At 41.2% G+C, this 17,714-nt stretch overlaps 1 protein-coding gene across 1 annotated transcript in view; it reads right to left on the bottom strand.

The window, feature by feature from the left end:
• Positions 1-1,245: 1,245 nt before the first annotated feature.
• The window catches only part of LOC116902135 (coiled-coil domain-containing protein 171-like), an 88,362-nt gene continuing 71,893 nt past the window's right edge, over positions 1,246-17,714 (bottom strand). Inside the window, exon 4 of the mRNA XM_032904501.1 lies at positions 1,246-3,328. Coding sequence (XP_032760392.1) covers positions 3,110-3,328 — 219 coding nt within the window. The 3' untranslated portion in view covers positions 1,246-3,109. The remainder of the gene's footprint in view (positions 3,329-17,714) is intronic.

Raw genomic sequence — 17,714 nt, 5'->3', positions numbered from 1 at the left:
ATACACCTGTTACTAAGTAGAAAAACACTACTGTTTTAGATAGTCTGTTGTTCATGAATAAGATGTGATATGGGTTTCAGTAGTTTGTTCTGATAACAGAGTTCGGCTGTGTTGCTAACATAGCTGTCCGACGGCTACATCAGGAAACTTGTCTATAAAACCCGTGCGGTGAAGTGTTCAGACTGGACTCAGACCTTGCGTGAAATGGTGCTGGCCGCATTAGGTCCACCAAGAGTGGACCAGGAGATAGATTAGCTCGGTTTCCTAAGAGTGACACATTTCATAAAGTGGTGGTCATTCTGTTGTTTGCAAGGAAACTTACTTATGCCAACTCTCGCTGGGTTGGCGTGATGCACTTTGTTATTGTTTGTGTTTTGCCATTCCAAACACGTATGTTAAAATGCTGACAAGCCCTTGCTAAGTGCATGTGGTTTAAATGTCGGAACAATAGCTTTCAGCACCCCCGGGATAGTGATGGGCCATGCAGGTCCTTTCCTAGATCACAGAAAGTTGGTAAGAAAATCCACGTTCTAAAATGTAAAGCAAAACTCCCCTCCCTACAAAAGCATTTGAAGTTGCTCTCCTGAGAAACGCCTAGTCCATACATCGTGCCTAAAGAGCTGGAGAAGCTGATAGGGCAACCGTCCTTGCCATGGAGATGCAGATCTCAAATATGCAGCAATTGGTCACTAAGGTGCTCAGAGCAGTCTAGAGTTCCTCAGATCTCCATAGGACATGTCATTAAATCTCCTCCCCCTGCTGTGGCCGACTTCTGGGAGAAAAGCATATGGTATAAATATCACTGCATTTGGACGTGAATGCTAATGATCACTCGGGAGGCCGGTCCTACAGCTCCTACGGCTGTTGCCATCCGGTTGCTTAGAAATGAGACATGCTTCCATTTGACTTAATTTTTTCCTCTTTTCGTTTATAGCTCGGAATGCAGCTGTAAGACCAATACACAGGGATACACAATTTTGTTGGAATTTTCCCATTAACACTGTAAAATTAGACTAAGGCAGGCGCAGGGTACATTCTACAAATACACTCATTCCTGCTAGGATCTAAAAGCAGACTCAATACACACACACACACACACACACACACACACACACACACACACACACGCCTAGGGGTGGGGGTGGGATGTGGGTTCCATAGGGTAGCAATGCCCTCCTAGTGTGAAGGCTGAAAGTTCAGTGAGAACACGTAAACTACAAGCCTGCATCTTAACATCCGTGCAGAACATCCTCATTGTTGGAACGGCAGAAGGAAGTGTCTCCAAGTGCATAGAACTTAGTCCGTGGCCTTCCTGACCATGTGATTCATGCACAAGTTGAGTTTCACATAGGTAATGTTATGCAGAGCACATTATGAGTTCCATAAAATAAAAATAAAAAAAAAGAATTAAGAACAATTTGGTTAAACAATTTGGTTTAAGAATTTTACTCTGCATGCAAGTCTTTCTAGAGTTTTATATGAAGCTAACTCCCCTGGCCCAGTGTTTTCAGAAATGTTACAGCATAGTAGGACAGCAGTGACACTGTGTTGCCTCAGATGGCACACATCACTAGGGTGATCCCGACGGCACAATAAACGCTATGCAGATTTTATTTCCCAAGGCCAAAAGACATGAAACACAACATGGGTTTCACGACACAAACTGTTATTGTCTAATGTATCCATAATGAAAAATTCTATAGTGGAAGAAGGTGAAACATGGGTCAGAATTCTTTGTCCCATTAGAAGTTAATGTCACCGGGGATTAAACGGTGACTATAAAGCAAATGCACACTACAGGGATTCTTTTGTTCTCCACTTACCATGATGCAAACGGTAAAGAGTTAACCTTTAAGGGTTAAAGAGTTTAATCAATGTCAATGCCTGATCTTCTGAAGGCGATAAAGAATAGTCTGTCTAGCGATACCCAACAGAACATCACTTTGTCAAGCCACAAAGCGCCCAAAAGCTTGTCAAGTAAGTTACCAGAAACCTCTTTGTGGTTAGAACTCAGCTCCTTCCTGCTTGACCTATTATTTGATATTTGACCACTTGGTTGCAAGACACTTGCTCTTTCCAGCTGAAATGTCACTGGGGCATCTTGTCAGCTCCCCGACATCTCGGCCTGACATACAATTTTACTTTTGTGTGCTACAAGGCAGAAAATGCAGGGCAATGGCCTTGTTTTAAATTCTGTCAGCATCAAAGACGGTCGTCACTCTTGGGCCTTACCAACAACAAAAACAACAAAAAAAAGGGAGTCTATTCTGAAGGTCAAAGTGGCCGTTACCTTGAAGTTTTTCAGCTTATACTAAATACATCACCTGCTACACTGGCTTCGTGGGAACTGTCCTTACAAAGAGCCTGAGCGGACCACGGTGATCCTCTCAGCACAGCCGCTCTTCCTTCCTATCAAATGCGGACCTGATGAAAGGACACGGTTTTCGATGACTACAGGGACCAGATTCTGCAGTTAACTTAACTTGTTCAAATGGGCAAGTGGTATCATGTAGCTTCACAGGAGCACCCTGACCTTCTCACATTGACCAGGAGTGACACGGCTGTGCGGGAGGAGAAGCGCCCACATCATTTCTGTTTTGTACAACCTGCTTAAAGTTTGCAACTAAATGCTTGTCTTCAGTCGAGCTGACAAGAGAGAAGAGGGGTTCAGTGAACCATGGCCGGGCTGCCATGAAATGACAGGAATCATTGGCATACATTTCAAATAGCTCTCTCAATCCCATTAAAGTATTGCAGTCTTGCTTTAAAACAGACAAGGGTGAGACAACGTTGATAGATAGAGACTAGAATGGCTTATTGATTTTTTTTTAAGTCCGAGGGAAATTACCCAAAATGTGTCATTCTTTAACATTTAAAAATATGTTACATAAAAATGAGCAACTGTGATAATAAATAAAACTTAGGGAGGAAAAAAGTGGGTTAGTTCATTATTTAAGGTGACAGAGCCCTGTGCACATCAGGCTGTCACACCATGTTTAAAGGCCCACCCTCACTCGTAATTAAACAAAACTCAACTGATAAGAGAATCCCCCTTCAAAACAATTTTAATTATACCACTACTCTTCCTCCTTTTTTTATTTCACAACAATCATATTCCGATCTGAGATGGTCTTTTGGCATTAGCAGACATCCCTGGAGAGGACTGAGACGAGGAGAAAGAGTGGGGTGCCGTGCTCATGAACGTCTCCTTGAAGAAAGTGTAAGTCGTATCAAGTTCCGCTTGCAGTGGAAGAAAGTCCCCGGCTGTGTCCATAGGGGCGGCAGCTCTCGAAGGGACCGAGGGGTTGGAATGGTCTCTGGAGCCCATCTGTGAAAGGAAAGGAGCACACCGAGCTTTAAATTCTTACAAAGGTTCTACAGACACAACTGTGGAAGCGAGTTGGTGACACTTGAGAAGGAAAATGAGATGGGGCACACTGTTAAGTGATCCACACAAAACTCTATAAAGGAAGTGATTTCCGACGGTAACTGAATCTATTCGTCCTGTGCCATAGGCGCCTCAGGACAACAGAGGAACACCACGACTCCTGAAAAGAACTTTCTGGAAAGTTTTGTATCAAGAAGCCAATGTGACCAGGCATTTTTCACATGAGCCTCGGTGCTTTGGCCACTCACAGACCCTACAATAGTCTGTGCCATTAGTTTATGATGCGCTTGTCGTTTAGGGGCTGGGCTGCTTAGGAAATGATCTCAGGTGTTTGTTTCTAAATTACCTTTAATGATGGAATTCACAAGTTAAACACAAAGAACACTAACTGAATCCCAATGATTTTGAGAAAAATAGTATACTATGAGGAAAAGTCTCATGAGAACTTTTATACCTTCATCAATAGTACCATTATCCCGTTTTGATGAAGATTGTTTCAATCGTCTGGAAATCATTTATAAATGTAAGAGACTATAATGTGAAATCAATTTCTCATATACATATATACGTATATATAGTAGATAGTAGACAGTAGGTATTGAATATAATATATATATTAGAATCCAAAGACAAACTTGAAAAATAAAACATATTCAAAAGATACTTGAAAACAAGTTTAACATTTGATAAAGTTACAGTTTAAGGCTTAAGTAACAAAACAGCAGAAAATAGCAGTTCGTACTCTAAGTATAGCAGTTCATATTCTTAGCCATGAATCATATGTTATTTTAAAACATCTACACATAAAAGAAAATAATGATCAATTTTAAATCAGCATTTTCTAGATTCTGAGCAAATGAATGTTGGATAACAAGTCCAGTTCTGAGTGCCCACTAAAAGGATTCCAGTTTACGGAGTTTTAAAAGTACCTTTTTCTTGGATTCTCTTTAGGTTTTGATAACATAAGGTATAAGGGCCTGCCTCACTGTGTCATGTTATACAAAACTATTTCTGCATGTGGAGACAAGGCAGGAACCACCGCTGGCGTTAGGAATGTATTAGAGATTCCACTGTTGTATGTGTTACCATTTTTGTAGATTTTTTTTAAAGTACAACTGGAGAAAATCAATGCCTGCATCTAACACCTAGTTCAGCAATTTTCTTTGATCTCTATTCTTTTGATTTCTTGATACTCCACTGCAAGCAGGTAGCTGATGGAAATCATCTCTTTTTATGCTAGAAGTCTAAAAAAAAATGCCTACAGTGGCCACTCAGACATCTCCAGGAAGCAGAGTTTACTGGGATCCCACGGAGGGAGAACACCCAAAGCCAAGCCCTCGGCGGCAGGTGGGAGCTCACCTCGGAGCCTCCATTCTGGGCTGGGTACTTCAGTTCAGAACAGGAACATGGGCAGCTGTGCACCAGAAGCAGAGAATGTGTCACCGGCACCGGGTGCACCCAGTCAGGGGTACGCCAGAGGCAGCAAACTCCCGAGGCTTTCTCTTACCGGACTCTCGGTCAGACCTAATGCCTGCTGAGAGGTGGTGGCCTCACTAGCTGGGTGGCTTGCAGCTGTCCTCTGCAGATCCAGGGCTTGGGAGGGAGCTGAGGAGCCAAGCCAGTGGGGCTTGCCTCTTCTCCCTTCCTCTCTTTAACTTGCTATGGCAGTGGTTTTCCGTGTGTTGGGCCGAGGCTTCAAAGTTTTGTTTTAAAGTCTTTTAGGATTTGGGGATGTTGTTGATCGGTTACAGTAATGAGTAGTGGTGTGATATGCAAACTGAACTGTAGTTTTAATACAGTGTACAGTGGTTATATCACGTATTCCAGTGCGCTGTTCTGAGAATGTGACCCTTTTACTCTGTCAGCAGAACTCTGAGCTGCAGTCGCTGTCATCTGAAAGAGTAGAGCCCATCAAACTTATGCTGCCTGTCCTAAGACTTGGAACCTTTCGATTATTCTCTCTCTGGTTCTCCCCCTTCCCAACAGTACTTCTCTCTGCTCCTGAGAATTCAGTAGTTTCTCACTTTAGTCCCCTAACATTTAAGGGAGAAGTGAAGCATCTGTGTGGGCTAGAGTTCTTGAACTTCTATCAGAGTTCACACAAAGGACAGGAGTTTTCCCTTTGTTAAGTCTGGGCAGTATCCCATTGTGCAGATCCCACACAACTTGTCTATTCACTGGCTGGTGGACACTTGGGTTGATTCGAGAACCTGGCTTGTGAGAAATGCTGCAATAAACACGGCAGGCAGACATTCCTTCGACAGACTGACTTCAATCTTCCGGGGAAAATGTACAGAAGTAGCATTACAGAGTCACCCGGTCATACTACTTCTGGGGTTGTTTGTTTGTTTGTTTGTTTGTTTAGAATGGTTTACAGCTTTATGCTTCAAGTTCTGGCAAACAGACTCAGACCAAGACTTCTGTCACCCTCCTGAGGGTCTTTGTGATGGTGTACAATACAGGAGAGCAACTTCACCAAACTGTCCAAGAGCCCGGCTTTGCTAGTTTAGAGATGCACACAGCTTCCTGAACTGGGTTGCATCTGAAGATTCCCTTCTGTTCTGTGAGTCCATCAGCCCACATCTGATAAACTGGAAGGCTGTCCTTCAGGAAGAGCTGTGCCAGGCACTGCATTCTCTGCAGACTGTGCAGGACTTGGCACTCTGCACAAGGCTCCAGTTTGCCTTTTACCATTGTGTCTGTGTGTCTATTCTCCAGCCTGTGTGTAAACACACCCTTTGACTTGATAGAGGGGATTTGACTAAACAGCCTTGCGACGTAGTGTCGAGTATTTCTGCAGTGTTTTAAATCAGTCTCAGCTTTCACCCATTTCCCTCCGGCCTTATGTTCTTAACACAAAAAATAATCGAGAAAGAAAATGAAGGCAGGGAGGGAGGGAAGAAGGCAGGGAGGGAGGTAAGAGAGAAAGAGAGGAGAAGGTGAGAATGTAAGAAGAGAGAATATGGGTTTCCCTGAAGAGTTGTATTCCTCCCCCGCCCCTAGCCAGCAGTCAAGCTTTTATGTGTGTAAATGAAAACAAATGACTGCTTCTGGTACGAGAATCACTCGCTTCACTGTTAGAAAATACAGGGTTTTTTTTTTTCATGAAATGGAATAAAATTTGATTTTAAGTTACTTAGCTTTAAAAAACAAACAAAAAAAAGCCAGCATTGTTTCTAGTGAGAATTTGATGTTTAACAACTAAATATTAAGTATTTTTCATGTTACAAATAATATCAAAAATACCCTTAAAAACTCATTTTGTAATGTAACAAAGAGATTAGGATAGTAAAACAACTTTGTGGCAGAGAACAGTAAGAGTTAATACCTGCTATCTGATCTGACACTCTAAGTCTGTGAAGTCTGTGGCCATTTAAACTTCTTTACAAACTGCTTAGATGTTCTGGTTGTCGCATATAAATATAAATTTGGGCAATTTTTTAAAAAGAAATTGGTTACCTGAAGTAAGAGCTAGGTGTCATGTGCATCTTTATGGAAGCACTTTTATTTTCTCAATGAGCTGTAAATGATTCTATTAGAGCTGTTGTTGTTGATCAGCTAAATACATACTCACAATACAGAACGTACCTACTAAATTTCTCCACCTAAAAACCAGTGATATGTATGAATTGAACACACCCAATAGCTATTTTTAAAATTATGATTTTTCTAAGAATGTTTCTAAACAACAAAAAATAAAGGGTTAGTCTAATAATAAAATAACCTCACAATACACTATATAAATCAAAGCAAATTTGCCAGGCAAGAGTAGGGCCATCTGTCTCCTGTGCAGCATTCTCGATGGTTATGGTTTAGGACTTATGGCTAAAACGATGAAGGGAAGCGTGATTTAGTCACAGGCAGGCCATGTCAGCACATGTTGTGGTAGAGGTTGGAGGACTGCACCTTCCTGCCATAGTTGAAGTCAGCCATTGGGGCATGTGAGTTAGCCTGCCAATGTCTTGGATTCTTTGCCTATAAAATAAGGGGTGGATTCTTCAACTCCAGTTCCACGTGTGATGGCATATGGTAAAGTAATTGGTATCTAACTTCTATGTGACATTGGCTCAAATTTGTGCCTTCTATATATTTCTCTGTACAGAGCCATCCACTAGAGCATGGTCAACCTATCAGAAGTCAACCCCTTAAATAAAACTGACTCTCCCTCCCACAGAAGCCATCACTGTCCTCATTTTTTCAGGGTCCTCTGTCCACTCCATTCTAGGAGGCCAGCTGGCTTGACCCTGTGCAGGTCTTATGAAGACAACCACAGCCTTTGTGGGTTCTTGAGAATAGCAGTCCTGACATTTCCAGAAGTCACAGTTTTCTAGTCTCTGACCTCTTCCTCTTACAATCATTGCACCTCCTTTGCAATGGTCCCTGAGCTATGGGGAGAAGGTGTCCCATGTGTAACTGATTCTTAGGGAGAAGGAATTACAGTGTCCATGGCTCTTAAGTATAGACGACACCTTCATTTGGTTGAATTCTGTAGTATGATTTTCGTTACCACGGTCTCTGTACTGGCCTTTCAAGCTGCTTTGCTGTGTGGCTGTTTTTCCATAGAGCGCAACAACTGTGCACACAGTGGTGAAGAAATCGAAGTGTCCACAAGAAAGAAAGACAGGACTCACTAATTCCACTTTAATTCCCAGTGGGTTCTTAGCACTAGACGCTACTTAGCATAAAATTTCCTTCCTCCAAAAGTATCAGTGTGTCAAGGTCAAGCCCCTCCATTTTCAGTTCTAGCATGCTGGAGTCACAGAACACTGCAGCGTACACGATCAGAACTGGAAAAATCAGGAAATTGTTTTCTAACATCATGAGATATAAATATGCATCTACCTTCAAACACGCACACATTTATATCCTCACTCATATGAACACGTGTTATTATATCATGAAATACTTATTTCTTGTAGCTACTAATTCTAAATCCTAGTGTGTAATTCCAAAACCTGGAAGGTACTTTATGCATTCTTCTCCCCAGGAGTACAGATTAGCTTGACTCTTGGGTTTATGGATGAGGGAATGGAGAAGTGAAGAGGCACGACAACCATTCAGAGCTCTCTAAGGTCAGCAAACACCCTAAGAGGCCCACAGACCCTAGAAAAGGCCATCATAAAAAGAAAAAGGAAAGCAAATCAGAAAAACGGGTAGAGACGTCAGGAAACTTGTCACACAGTTTTGATTTCTAGCAGACCCAGCTCTCGGGTCCATCAGGTTGGTTTGAATTCAACCTCGACTGCTTGTCTGGCATGGAAAATTGATGGATTAGTGAATGGTGCTTCCCCTATGCCAGGCTGTTTGTGATGCAATCTCTTTTCTCACTTTCTGCTTCCCTGTCCAGCCTCCCCTACATTTCAACCCCTGGTACTGTACAATCTAGTTAGTACTAAGGGTGGCACTCCACGGTCCATACCCACCACCGAGCTATACATTTTTTTCCCTTTACAGGCAAATTTTCCACCTTTCAAGCTCTGGTCAAAGTTTACCTCTTCAGTGAGGACTTTCCATAAGGGCTCCCCATCCTTTCCCAACTCTACTGATGACAAAAATCTGACCAGAATTTATATCTCCTGGTGAACATTTATATTTATTTGTATAGTTTTGTTTTTCCTATAAAACCATAAACACACCATGTGATAAAATAAATCGTGACTTTGTGTTTCTAGCACTTAGCCATTTAGCTAAGACTAAATGAGACTGCCAATTGGTGAGTGGCTAATGAGCAAACCACAAATATTATCACTTTATGGTTTGGGTCTCATGTTGCTTTTTGGTTATTTTATGCATAACAGATTGTATCTCACCTAGAAGTACCATAGTGCAGCAGAATGATATGAGCTTTGAGGTTACAGACTTCTTAGACTCCAATTTCATTCCATCACATGAAGTATGTGACCTTTGACAGATCACTTTCCCTGGCTGAGCCTATATCTTTATCTGTGTTTAGAAAGTACAGTCCTTGGGGTTATTGCAAAGAGTAAATGGAATAAGAGCCAAAAAATACAATAATTTGTGTTTTATTTTTCTTTCTACTCTTGGTGATAGTAAGTTCCAAGTTTATAATTAAAGCTAACATGAATTGGATTTGCATATCAGACACTATGCTAGGCTCAGCTTGGTAGATATTACATGAATTCTTACTACTCACAGAGAATGTCCCATGATTCCCCATAACTTACTGTTCTAGAAACTAGAGCTCCGGGGAGTAGAATCATGCTGCCCCAGGTTCACAGTCTTGGTGACAGGAACGTAAAAATGTGTGCATTGTGCTAGGGGCAGAAACGAACGCTTTTATTTGGGGAAGCATCATTGTAACATGATCTGAATATCACAGGACCATAGTAAATAAATCACACAGCATTTACATGATGAAAGGTCCAGTCTTTTTTTAACCAAGATTTTAAGTTGTTGTTAGGTTCTGATGTAAATTCGGAACTGAAGTTTTAAATTACCCCAGAACATTTATCTTAATTCTGAATTATTTTAAAGATGTCTTGTGCCTGACAAGATAACAGCTCCCATTATCTGCTCTTCGATGTTTCAGGTTCCTGATGTGATCAGGGCTGGGAAGGAGACGAAGAACCTTCCTGAACAGCTTTTGTTTTTCTTTTCCCACTTCCCTCAGATCCCACCCTCCATTCTTCCTGACTTCTCAGTCCCTACACACTGGTGGGAGACTTTCAGAATAGGCAGGGGAAAAAGCACCTTTTCCTTGTCTCAGAAACCTATATTTCCACACAACTCAGAGAGAATTTGAAATGGAAATATAGTCGTATGCTCAAATATGCAAAAAGAACAAGAACTGAATAAATACAAGAATTCTGTGTAGGAAAGCTTTGGGTGAACCGGTTTTTAAAACGTATCTGTAATGCCCATGCTAACCACAGGAGTGACTTTTTTAATTTACAGAAGACTTACATGGTTAAAAGAAAGATCTAATTAGAAAATTAGCTAAGGAAGCTAATCCCTCTCTCATGGTCCTGATGGAAGCTAGGTGGGATCCAGGCCACTTCTGTCTTGGTGATCTAGAGCTCACTTAACGTGTGGGATATAACCCATAACTACACACGGAGGCTGTGAGAACTCACTCCATCAACAACAAGAGACTTCTTAACACAAAATTACCAAACTTTAATTCAAAATCAAGGGCTCCGTTAATGTACCTTCATATCAGACTTTGTTAATATTTGATAAAGTTTGCTGGTTTGAGGGGGTAGTGAGATGGCTCAGCAATTAAGAACACTGCCTGCTCTTCCAAAGGACCTGGGTTCTATTCCCAGCACCAGATGGTAGTCAAGTCCCAGAGGATCCGATGCCCCCTTCTGGCTTCCACTGGCATTGCATGCACGTAGTGCATAGGCACATGCAGGCAAATGCCCATACACATACAAATAGACATTTTTACATAAATTAGTTAATTAAATATTTTTAAAAGTTTTGGCTTAATTTTTCTTTTGAAAAAGTGTTAAATTAATATTGGCTTTGGATTAGGAGAGAATTTCCAGAAGTTTCTGATGGTCCTGAACATTCTTTTTCCATTTTTAACTATGTAGTTATGTGGAGTGGCACTCTCAGTATTGACCCATTATGAAATCGAAATATCAGTCAACTCTGAAAAATGTTAGAAATGCTCTATGTCCTGAAACATGAAACATTTAGCCATTGTTTAATTCTTTATGTAAAAATAAACAAGCACCCACCTTATTAGCATGAAATGTTGCTTCAGTGGGTGGTAACATTATATGTACACCAAAAAATCACTTTAGAAGAAATTTCCTTATGATGTATAGCCATGAATGGTTATGCTGAATATTTCATATTCTATTTTATATGCCTACTGACCCAGGGTTGCATAAGAGCTTCTTGAGTGGAAAGTGGTCATGAATGGAAAAGTTTAAGAAGCCCTGATGTCTAGCTCACGGGATGCATCTAGTCTGTGACAAGACTGTTGGGGAATGGGCTGCTATATCTGCATTCTGGGCAGAGGAAAGGAAAGAATCAAAGAGAGGGGATCTGTTTCCATCTGAAGATAGCTCTTAAAACTGAATACAGTGTACTGTGCATGTGCGTGCGTGCGTGCGTGCGTGCGTGCGCGTGTGTGTGTGTGTGTGTGTGTGTGTGTGTGTGTGTGTGTGTGTGTGTGTGTGTGTGTATGCACTCGAGCACGAGTATCTGTGAGCACATGGAGGCCAGAGGTCAATCTCAGGTGCCATTCGTTTAATGCCATCTACTCTGTTTGAGACAGAGTCTCTCACTGGCATCGAGCTCACCTCGTAGGGGAGACTAGCTAACCTGTGGGTCTTGGGGACCCCCTTGAATCTTCCTTCCCAGTCCTGGGATTATACATACATAATACATGCCCATTTTCCCATGGGTTCTAAGGATCAAACTCAGGTTCTCATGTTTGAAAGACAAACTCTTTACCATCTGAACCATGTCTCCACCCCCTTTAAAACTCTTTGATTATATCTCATTGGCTTGAGGTTAGGTCATGTGACTAATGGGCTTTCGGGGGGTGTCCTAGGCAATGTAGCTTCTGTCCCCCTTGAACTTCATGAGTAATATTAAGAAGCTCTGAAACTAAAAAAGAAAAACCATGGGATGAAGGCCTGGTAGCCTTTACCTCAGGTGAGAACGGCCTATCTGGTTGGGCTAGAGAAGGTTCAGTACCAGTGAACATATAGACACATGCTAGCATAATAAATCTCATTGTGATTAAAGAAGTACAACTATGCCACAGAGAAATGGCTTTTCACCCATCAGATGGAAACCATGCAGACAACTGGCAATGCCCACCATTAAGATAGAGGAAAGGGAAGCTCAGTTCATGTGGGTATGAAGCTGGTGAAAAGTCACAGACTTCTAAATGTAGTTCCCTCTGTATTTGCCATGTCTGCCACAAGGCATTTCTTTTACAGGCATCTCATGCAAAGCACCAAGAAAAACAACCCAAGCATTGTGGCATACGCCTGTCCTCCCAGTTACTTGGCAGGCTGAGACAGAAGGCTTGCAAGTTTGAGATCAGTCTGGGCTACATATAAAGATCACATCTCAAAATCAATCAACTGTTGATCAATTCCTGTAAAACCTCCAAAGAGAACTGAAATTTACATCAATAGAGTTCATTTAACTGATATATGGCATAGTCAAATAATACAATAATTTTTAAATCTGAAGTAAATATTTAAATGCTAACATAAAAATATATTCATGTGAAAAAGTTCAGACGAGATTTTGTATGTAGATAGACATACATACATATATATGCACTGAAGCTCCTTGAGTTACAACAAAGTCACATCCCACACACTCATCCTAAGGTGACCATGCATTTTAATACATCTACCAAGCACAGCTCAACCTCACAGCACACTAGTGTAGCTGTTCACCCCTGTGACTACATGACTGACTGGGAGATACAGCTCACTGCTGCCACTCAATGTCACAGGAAAGCATCCTAGGGCATACCACTATTCCAGGAGATCAAAATCCAAACTGAAGAACAGTTTCTACTGATGAATGTTGGTTAGACAAGATAGTGAGAGAAAAAATTTAAGTAATTCAGGACTGACTGCATATGTGTGTGTATGTGTATGTGTATGTGTATGTGTGTGTGTACATGTGCCTATATATGTATACATGTGGTATATAGTAATATGAATATATGTATATTTTCATTTTAAAAACAAACATGAATACATAAACATCCGTGCATGCATAGCTTTTTTTTTCTAGAAACGAAACATAAAAAATTAACTTTGGAATATGAGCCATAATAAAAGGACTAAATGCTGATTTCTGACCTTTAAAAATATTTGACTCAGTAGTTAAGGTTGTGAACTGAGTCCACAGAATTGGAAATATAGGTAATTAACAAAAACAATGGGGAAATAAGAAAGCCCTCCTAGTGGTGAAGAGTGGAAAATTAATGAGATATTTAATGCCAATAACAAGTGAACCTCAAAGACTGTGCTAAGTGTTCATGAGAGCATTGTAAAGAGGCACCACAAACTGCCTTATGTTTACTTGATAGGGCCCGGCGATTGTGCCTGGGCAGCTGTCCTGATGTCTAATGCCATGTGACACAACAACTCCAGTTATGACTAGGTTCCTTCCATCAATGGTGGACGAACCCTGGAAATGATCTGGCACTAACCTCAGAGGCATAGGCTAGTGAACTACACTCACCTGAGAGGGTGCTGCACTGCTGTAAAACTTAGAGCTTTATACCTTTGGGTTGTATGGGCAAATGCGTAGGCCTGAACAAGGGTCCACAGATACTTACTATGTGGGCCTAATAATACTTCATATACTGTAGGATATATATGTTCTACTCTACTTATTAAGTGTATTGTTTTATTACAAAAACCAATCCCAGAAGATATGTAAATGAATTACCATAATTATGTCCAAATACAATTTTGTTTGTGGACATTGAAATCTGAATTTTAATCATTGTTATAAACATAAAATATTCCTTTGGTTTTTTCCTACAGTTTAAAATGTTAGAACCATCCTAAGACTGTGGTGGTTTGAATGAAAATGGATCCTGAAGGCCCACAGAGAGTGGTACGACTAGGAGGTGGTGCAGCCATGGAGGAAATGCATCACTGGGGGTGGGCTTTGAGGTTTTAGAAACTCAAGCCAGGTCCAGCGGCTCACATGTTCTTCCTGGTGCCTGCCAAACAGGATGTAGAACTCTCAGCTACCACAGCAGCACCACGTCTGCCTGCCTGTTACCATGCTTCCTGCCACGATGATGGTAGACTAAACCTTAGCTCCCTCCAATTAAATGTTTTCCTCCATAAGAGGTACCGTAACCATGGTACCTCATCAGGGCAATAAACCCCTACCTAAGACACGGACTATGGATGAGAAACAGGTGGTGGGTGGATTTGGCCCACCTACTCTCCTGTAGACAACGGAACTGAAGAAACGGCTTTAAGAGTTACATATGGGATTGGTTTGAACTGAAGTTTTGGGGATGTTCTTCTGTTCTCCTGTTGTTTGAACTATGTACAATCAACATAAATTACTTTATACCTACAAATCTTTTATTAAAAACACAAATGTTATAGATGCTGAAGCTGTATACGTACTGAATTGTTTTCAATAGTTATGACTGAAATGTGTGGGCAGAGGGAATATGCAATTGTTAGTCACAGGTCTCAGAGGACTCACCTCTTGCAGATTCTGAATTGTTGTTTTGTTTTGCTTTTTTAACAAAGTACATTCTCAAGCCATTCAGCCATGCATTCGTGCACTCGTTGTGACGCTGGGGATAGGCAAATGCAGATGATTACACTGAGTACTCCTGACCTATCCAGCACGAGGCAACTCCAGACACAGGGAGTTGTCTACTCACGACTTCTTCACGTTCATCCAGTTGCAAATAGCACTTCCCCGTACCTAATTACAGCTTCTCTGGCTGAATGTACACATGCTATGCCCTCTCTGGGAACCATAAAAAAATAGCTTTCTGACCACCTACCTTTTCATTACTGAAGAATTCCCTCTTAAAGTTATAGACCTTTTTAAATGTCAAAATGTGGTAATAATCGGAGAGCTGTAAATGTGCACCTTCAATAGCATGTCTCTCTGAGGTAAAGGGGCAGCATGGTTAGCAGAGTCACCTAGAGTGGCTCTCCTAAATCTGTCTACCTACATAAGTCTTAGTCAGCCATGCATCTCAGCGGGCCTTTGGAATTTCTTATTTTATAGTCTGAAACCCAGATCTCCATACCTTCCCTTTCCACTATTTTAGGGTATATTCCTTCATTATTCCATCCTCTCATACCTAAGACCCTAAGGTCCCTATGGATGACACTCACAGTATTGATTTCCCTGGTGATGACCATCAACAAAGGGCCTGTGTTCTCTAGAGTTGTGGACCCTTTGACTGAGTGTGACAGCGCCGTTCTGGATGGATGGTCCGTCTTTATCTAAGAGAACATGGTCTCTCTAAGAGTCAGAAATGTGAACTTCAAATGGAGCCATCTGGGGCTAACCTGTGGAATGTCTTCAGCCCACAAGCAACAGAGAACATATTCCACAATAAACCACTTAGCTACCTAACGATGGTGTTTTCCTTATGCGATATGAAGGACTGTTATTTCTGATATAGGCAGACAACTTGCAAGGGTTTCAAACTGTATTAATCTCTTGGGAGAACATCCTGTAAGCACTCTGAGAAGAGTACAACCACTGCCAATTTCCCAACTAATATTTATTAGTTGTGCGTCAGCATTACCAACCCCATGTCATGAATTCCCCATGGCTGTCTTACATACTTCACAAAATGCATCTAATCCCATAGATGCTGGGGGTCTTGAGTTAGCTTTATTCCTATTAATTCTTCCTTAGGAATCTTCTCTATTGACAAATGACTGTCTGCATTATGGGGTGAAATGCAATGATTTTGAACCCTGTGGAATGAGTGCCAGGCTAATTAATATTTGTAATATTTCACATTCTTATTTTTCTATATTATTATAACATTTTAGATCTACATTTAGCAATTGTAAAATATGAATCTGCATTGACTTACCTTTGCTGTGCAATAAAACAGAAGAACTTATTTCTTGCATCTAACTGCAACTTTGTATCTCTTGACGAACATTTCTCTTTCTCCACCATCTTCCAGCCTACCCATTCTAGTTTGTACTTCCATTAAGTCATATTATAGATGCCATGTCTAAATTGAAATCACATGTCACCTGGTTTTCTTTTTTTTTTTTCTTTTTTTCGGAGCTGGGGACCGAAACCAGGGCCTTGCACTTGCTAGGCAAGCACTCTACCACTGAGCTAAATCCCCAACCCTGGCTTTCTGTGCCTGGCTTATTTCACTCAGTATAATGTCCTTTAGACTCACCAAGTATTAAAATGACAGAAAACCATTTTTAGATGCTGAATTATATAAGGTTGAATACATGAGGCACAGTTTTTAGTCCATTCCTTGGTCGGGGTAGCTAGGTGGTTCCTGAATCACCACTGCTATAAACAGACACAGCTATGGAGATTGCAGGCATCTGTGCTAACATGCTGATTCAAATCTTTGGGGTAAATACTATGAAATGGGATTGTTGAATCATATAATGCCTTTTTGGCTGTTTGTTTGTTTTTAACCTCCATACTATTTTCCAAAAGAGACACTGATTGACACTCCCACTAGGACACTGCAAGACTCCCACATTCCCACATCCTTGCCAACACTTTCTGTGTTCCATTCTTTTGATAATAGCCATTCCAACAAGTGTAAGGTAAAATCTCCTGGGCATTTAATTTGGATTTCCCTGATGAGTAGTGATGTTGAGCACCAATAGATAGATAGATAGATGATAGATAGATAGATAGATAGATAGATAGATAGATAGATAGATAGATAGATAGATAGATAGATAGATAGTGATAGGTAGAAAGACCTATGTCAAAGGGGTCTGTGTACCCCTTTGAGAATTTTTATTCTTTTATTTAGAATTTCATAGATGAGTATATTTCAAGTATATCTCCAACCACCACTCCACCTCTCCAGCCCCTCCCAGACCCCCTGCAACATGTCCACCTCTCAACACCATGCTCTGCCTTTCTTCTATTTTAGATCACTGAGTCCAGCTAATAACTGGTATGGAGAATGGCTGACCTTCAGGGCCACATCCCTGCAATGACATGATCCTCCCTGCAACCTGTATACACTCTTTGAAGAAACTGCCATTCAGGTCATTTGTCTAGTTTTAAACAGGAGCTGGAGTTATAGGAAGTTTTAAGTTCCTTGAAGTAGGTACTGGGAACTGAACTCACGTCCTCAGGAGAAGCAAGCACCAGTTCTCCAGCCACTAAGGCTGTTTTCTGTTCAGTTATTTGATCCTAGTATGTTTTGGACACGAGCTCCTCCTTGATGTATCATTTAGTTGCAATCCTTGGGTTTTTCTCTGCTGTGATGAAGGTATCTGGACCTACAGTGTGTCAGATACTGTAGTATTTTCCACTATGAAGATGCAGCAGTGAGCTTTACACAAAAATTCTCACTTTTCAGACTTAGTTGCTAGTCCTTAATTAATCTGTCTCCTGAACCAGTTCTCCTTGAATTATAACTTGCTAAAATAACTATGCAACCATATGACTGATCTTTTCATAGTGCAAGCTTTAAAACACAATGGTACTGGGAGATTTCCAGCATTCTGCACTGTTCTGTGGGTCCTGAGAAGGTTCCAGAGTGAGCCAGATTACTCTGTTCTCCAATCTACTTCCTCCAGACTCCTACACCTCTGGGCAGTCCCCATCCAGAACTCTTAGATCTACGATCTCTGCATCTGGTCCTGCC

Source organism: Rattus rattus, chromosome 1 (genome assembly GCF_011064425.1).
Source record: "Rattus rattus isolate New Zealand chromosome 1, Rrattus_CSIRO_v1, whole genome shotgun sequence".
In the NCBI taxonomy this organism is placed as follows: Eukaryota; Metazoa; Chordata; class Mammalia; order Rodentia; family Muridae; genus Rattus; species Rattus rattus.
The sequence above is the reverse complement of the archived record's forward strand: the minus strand, read 5'-3'. Positions and strand labels throughout refer to the sequence as shown.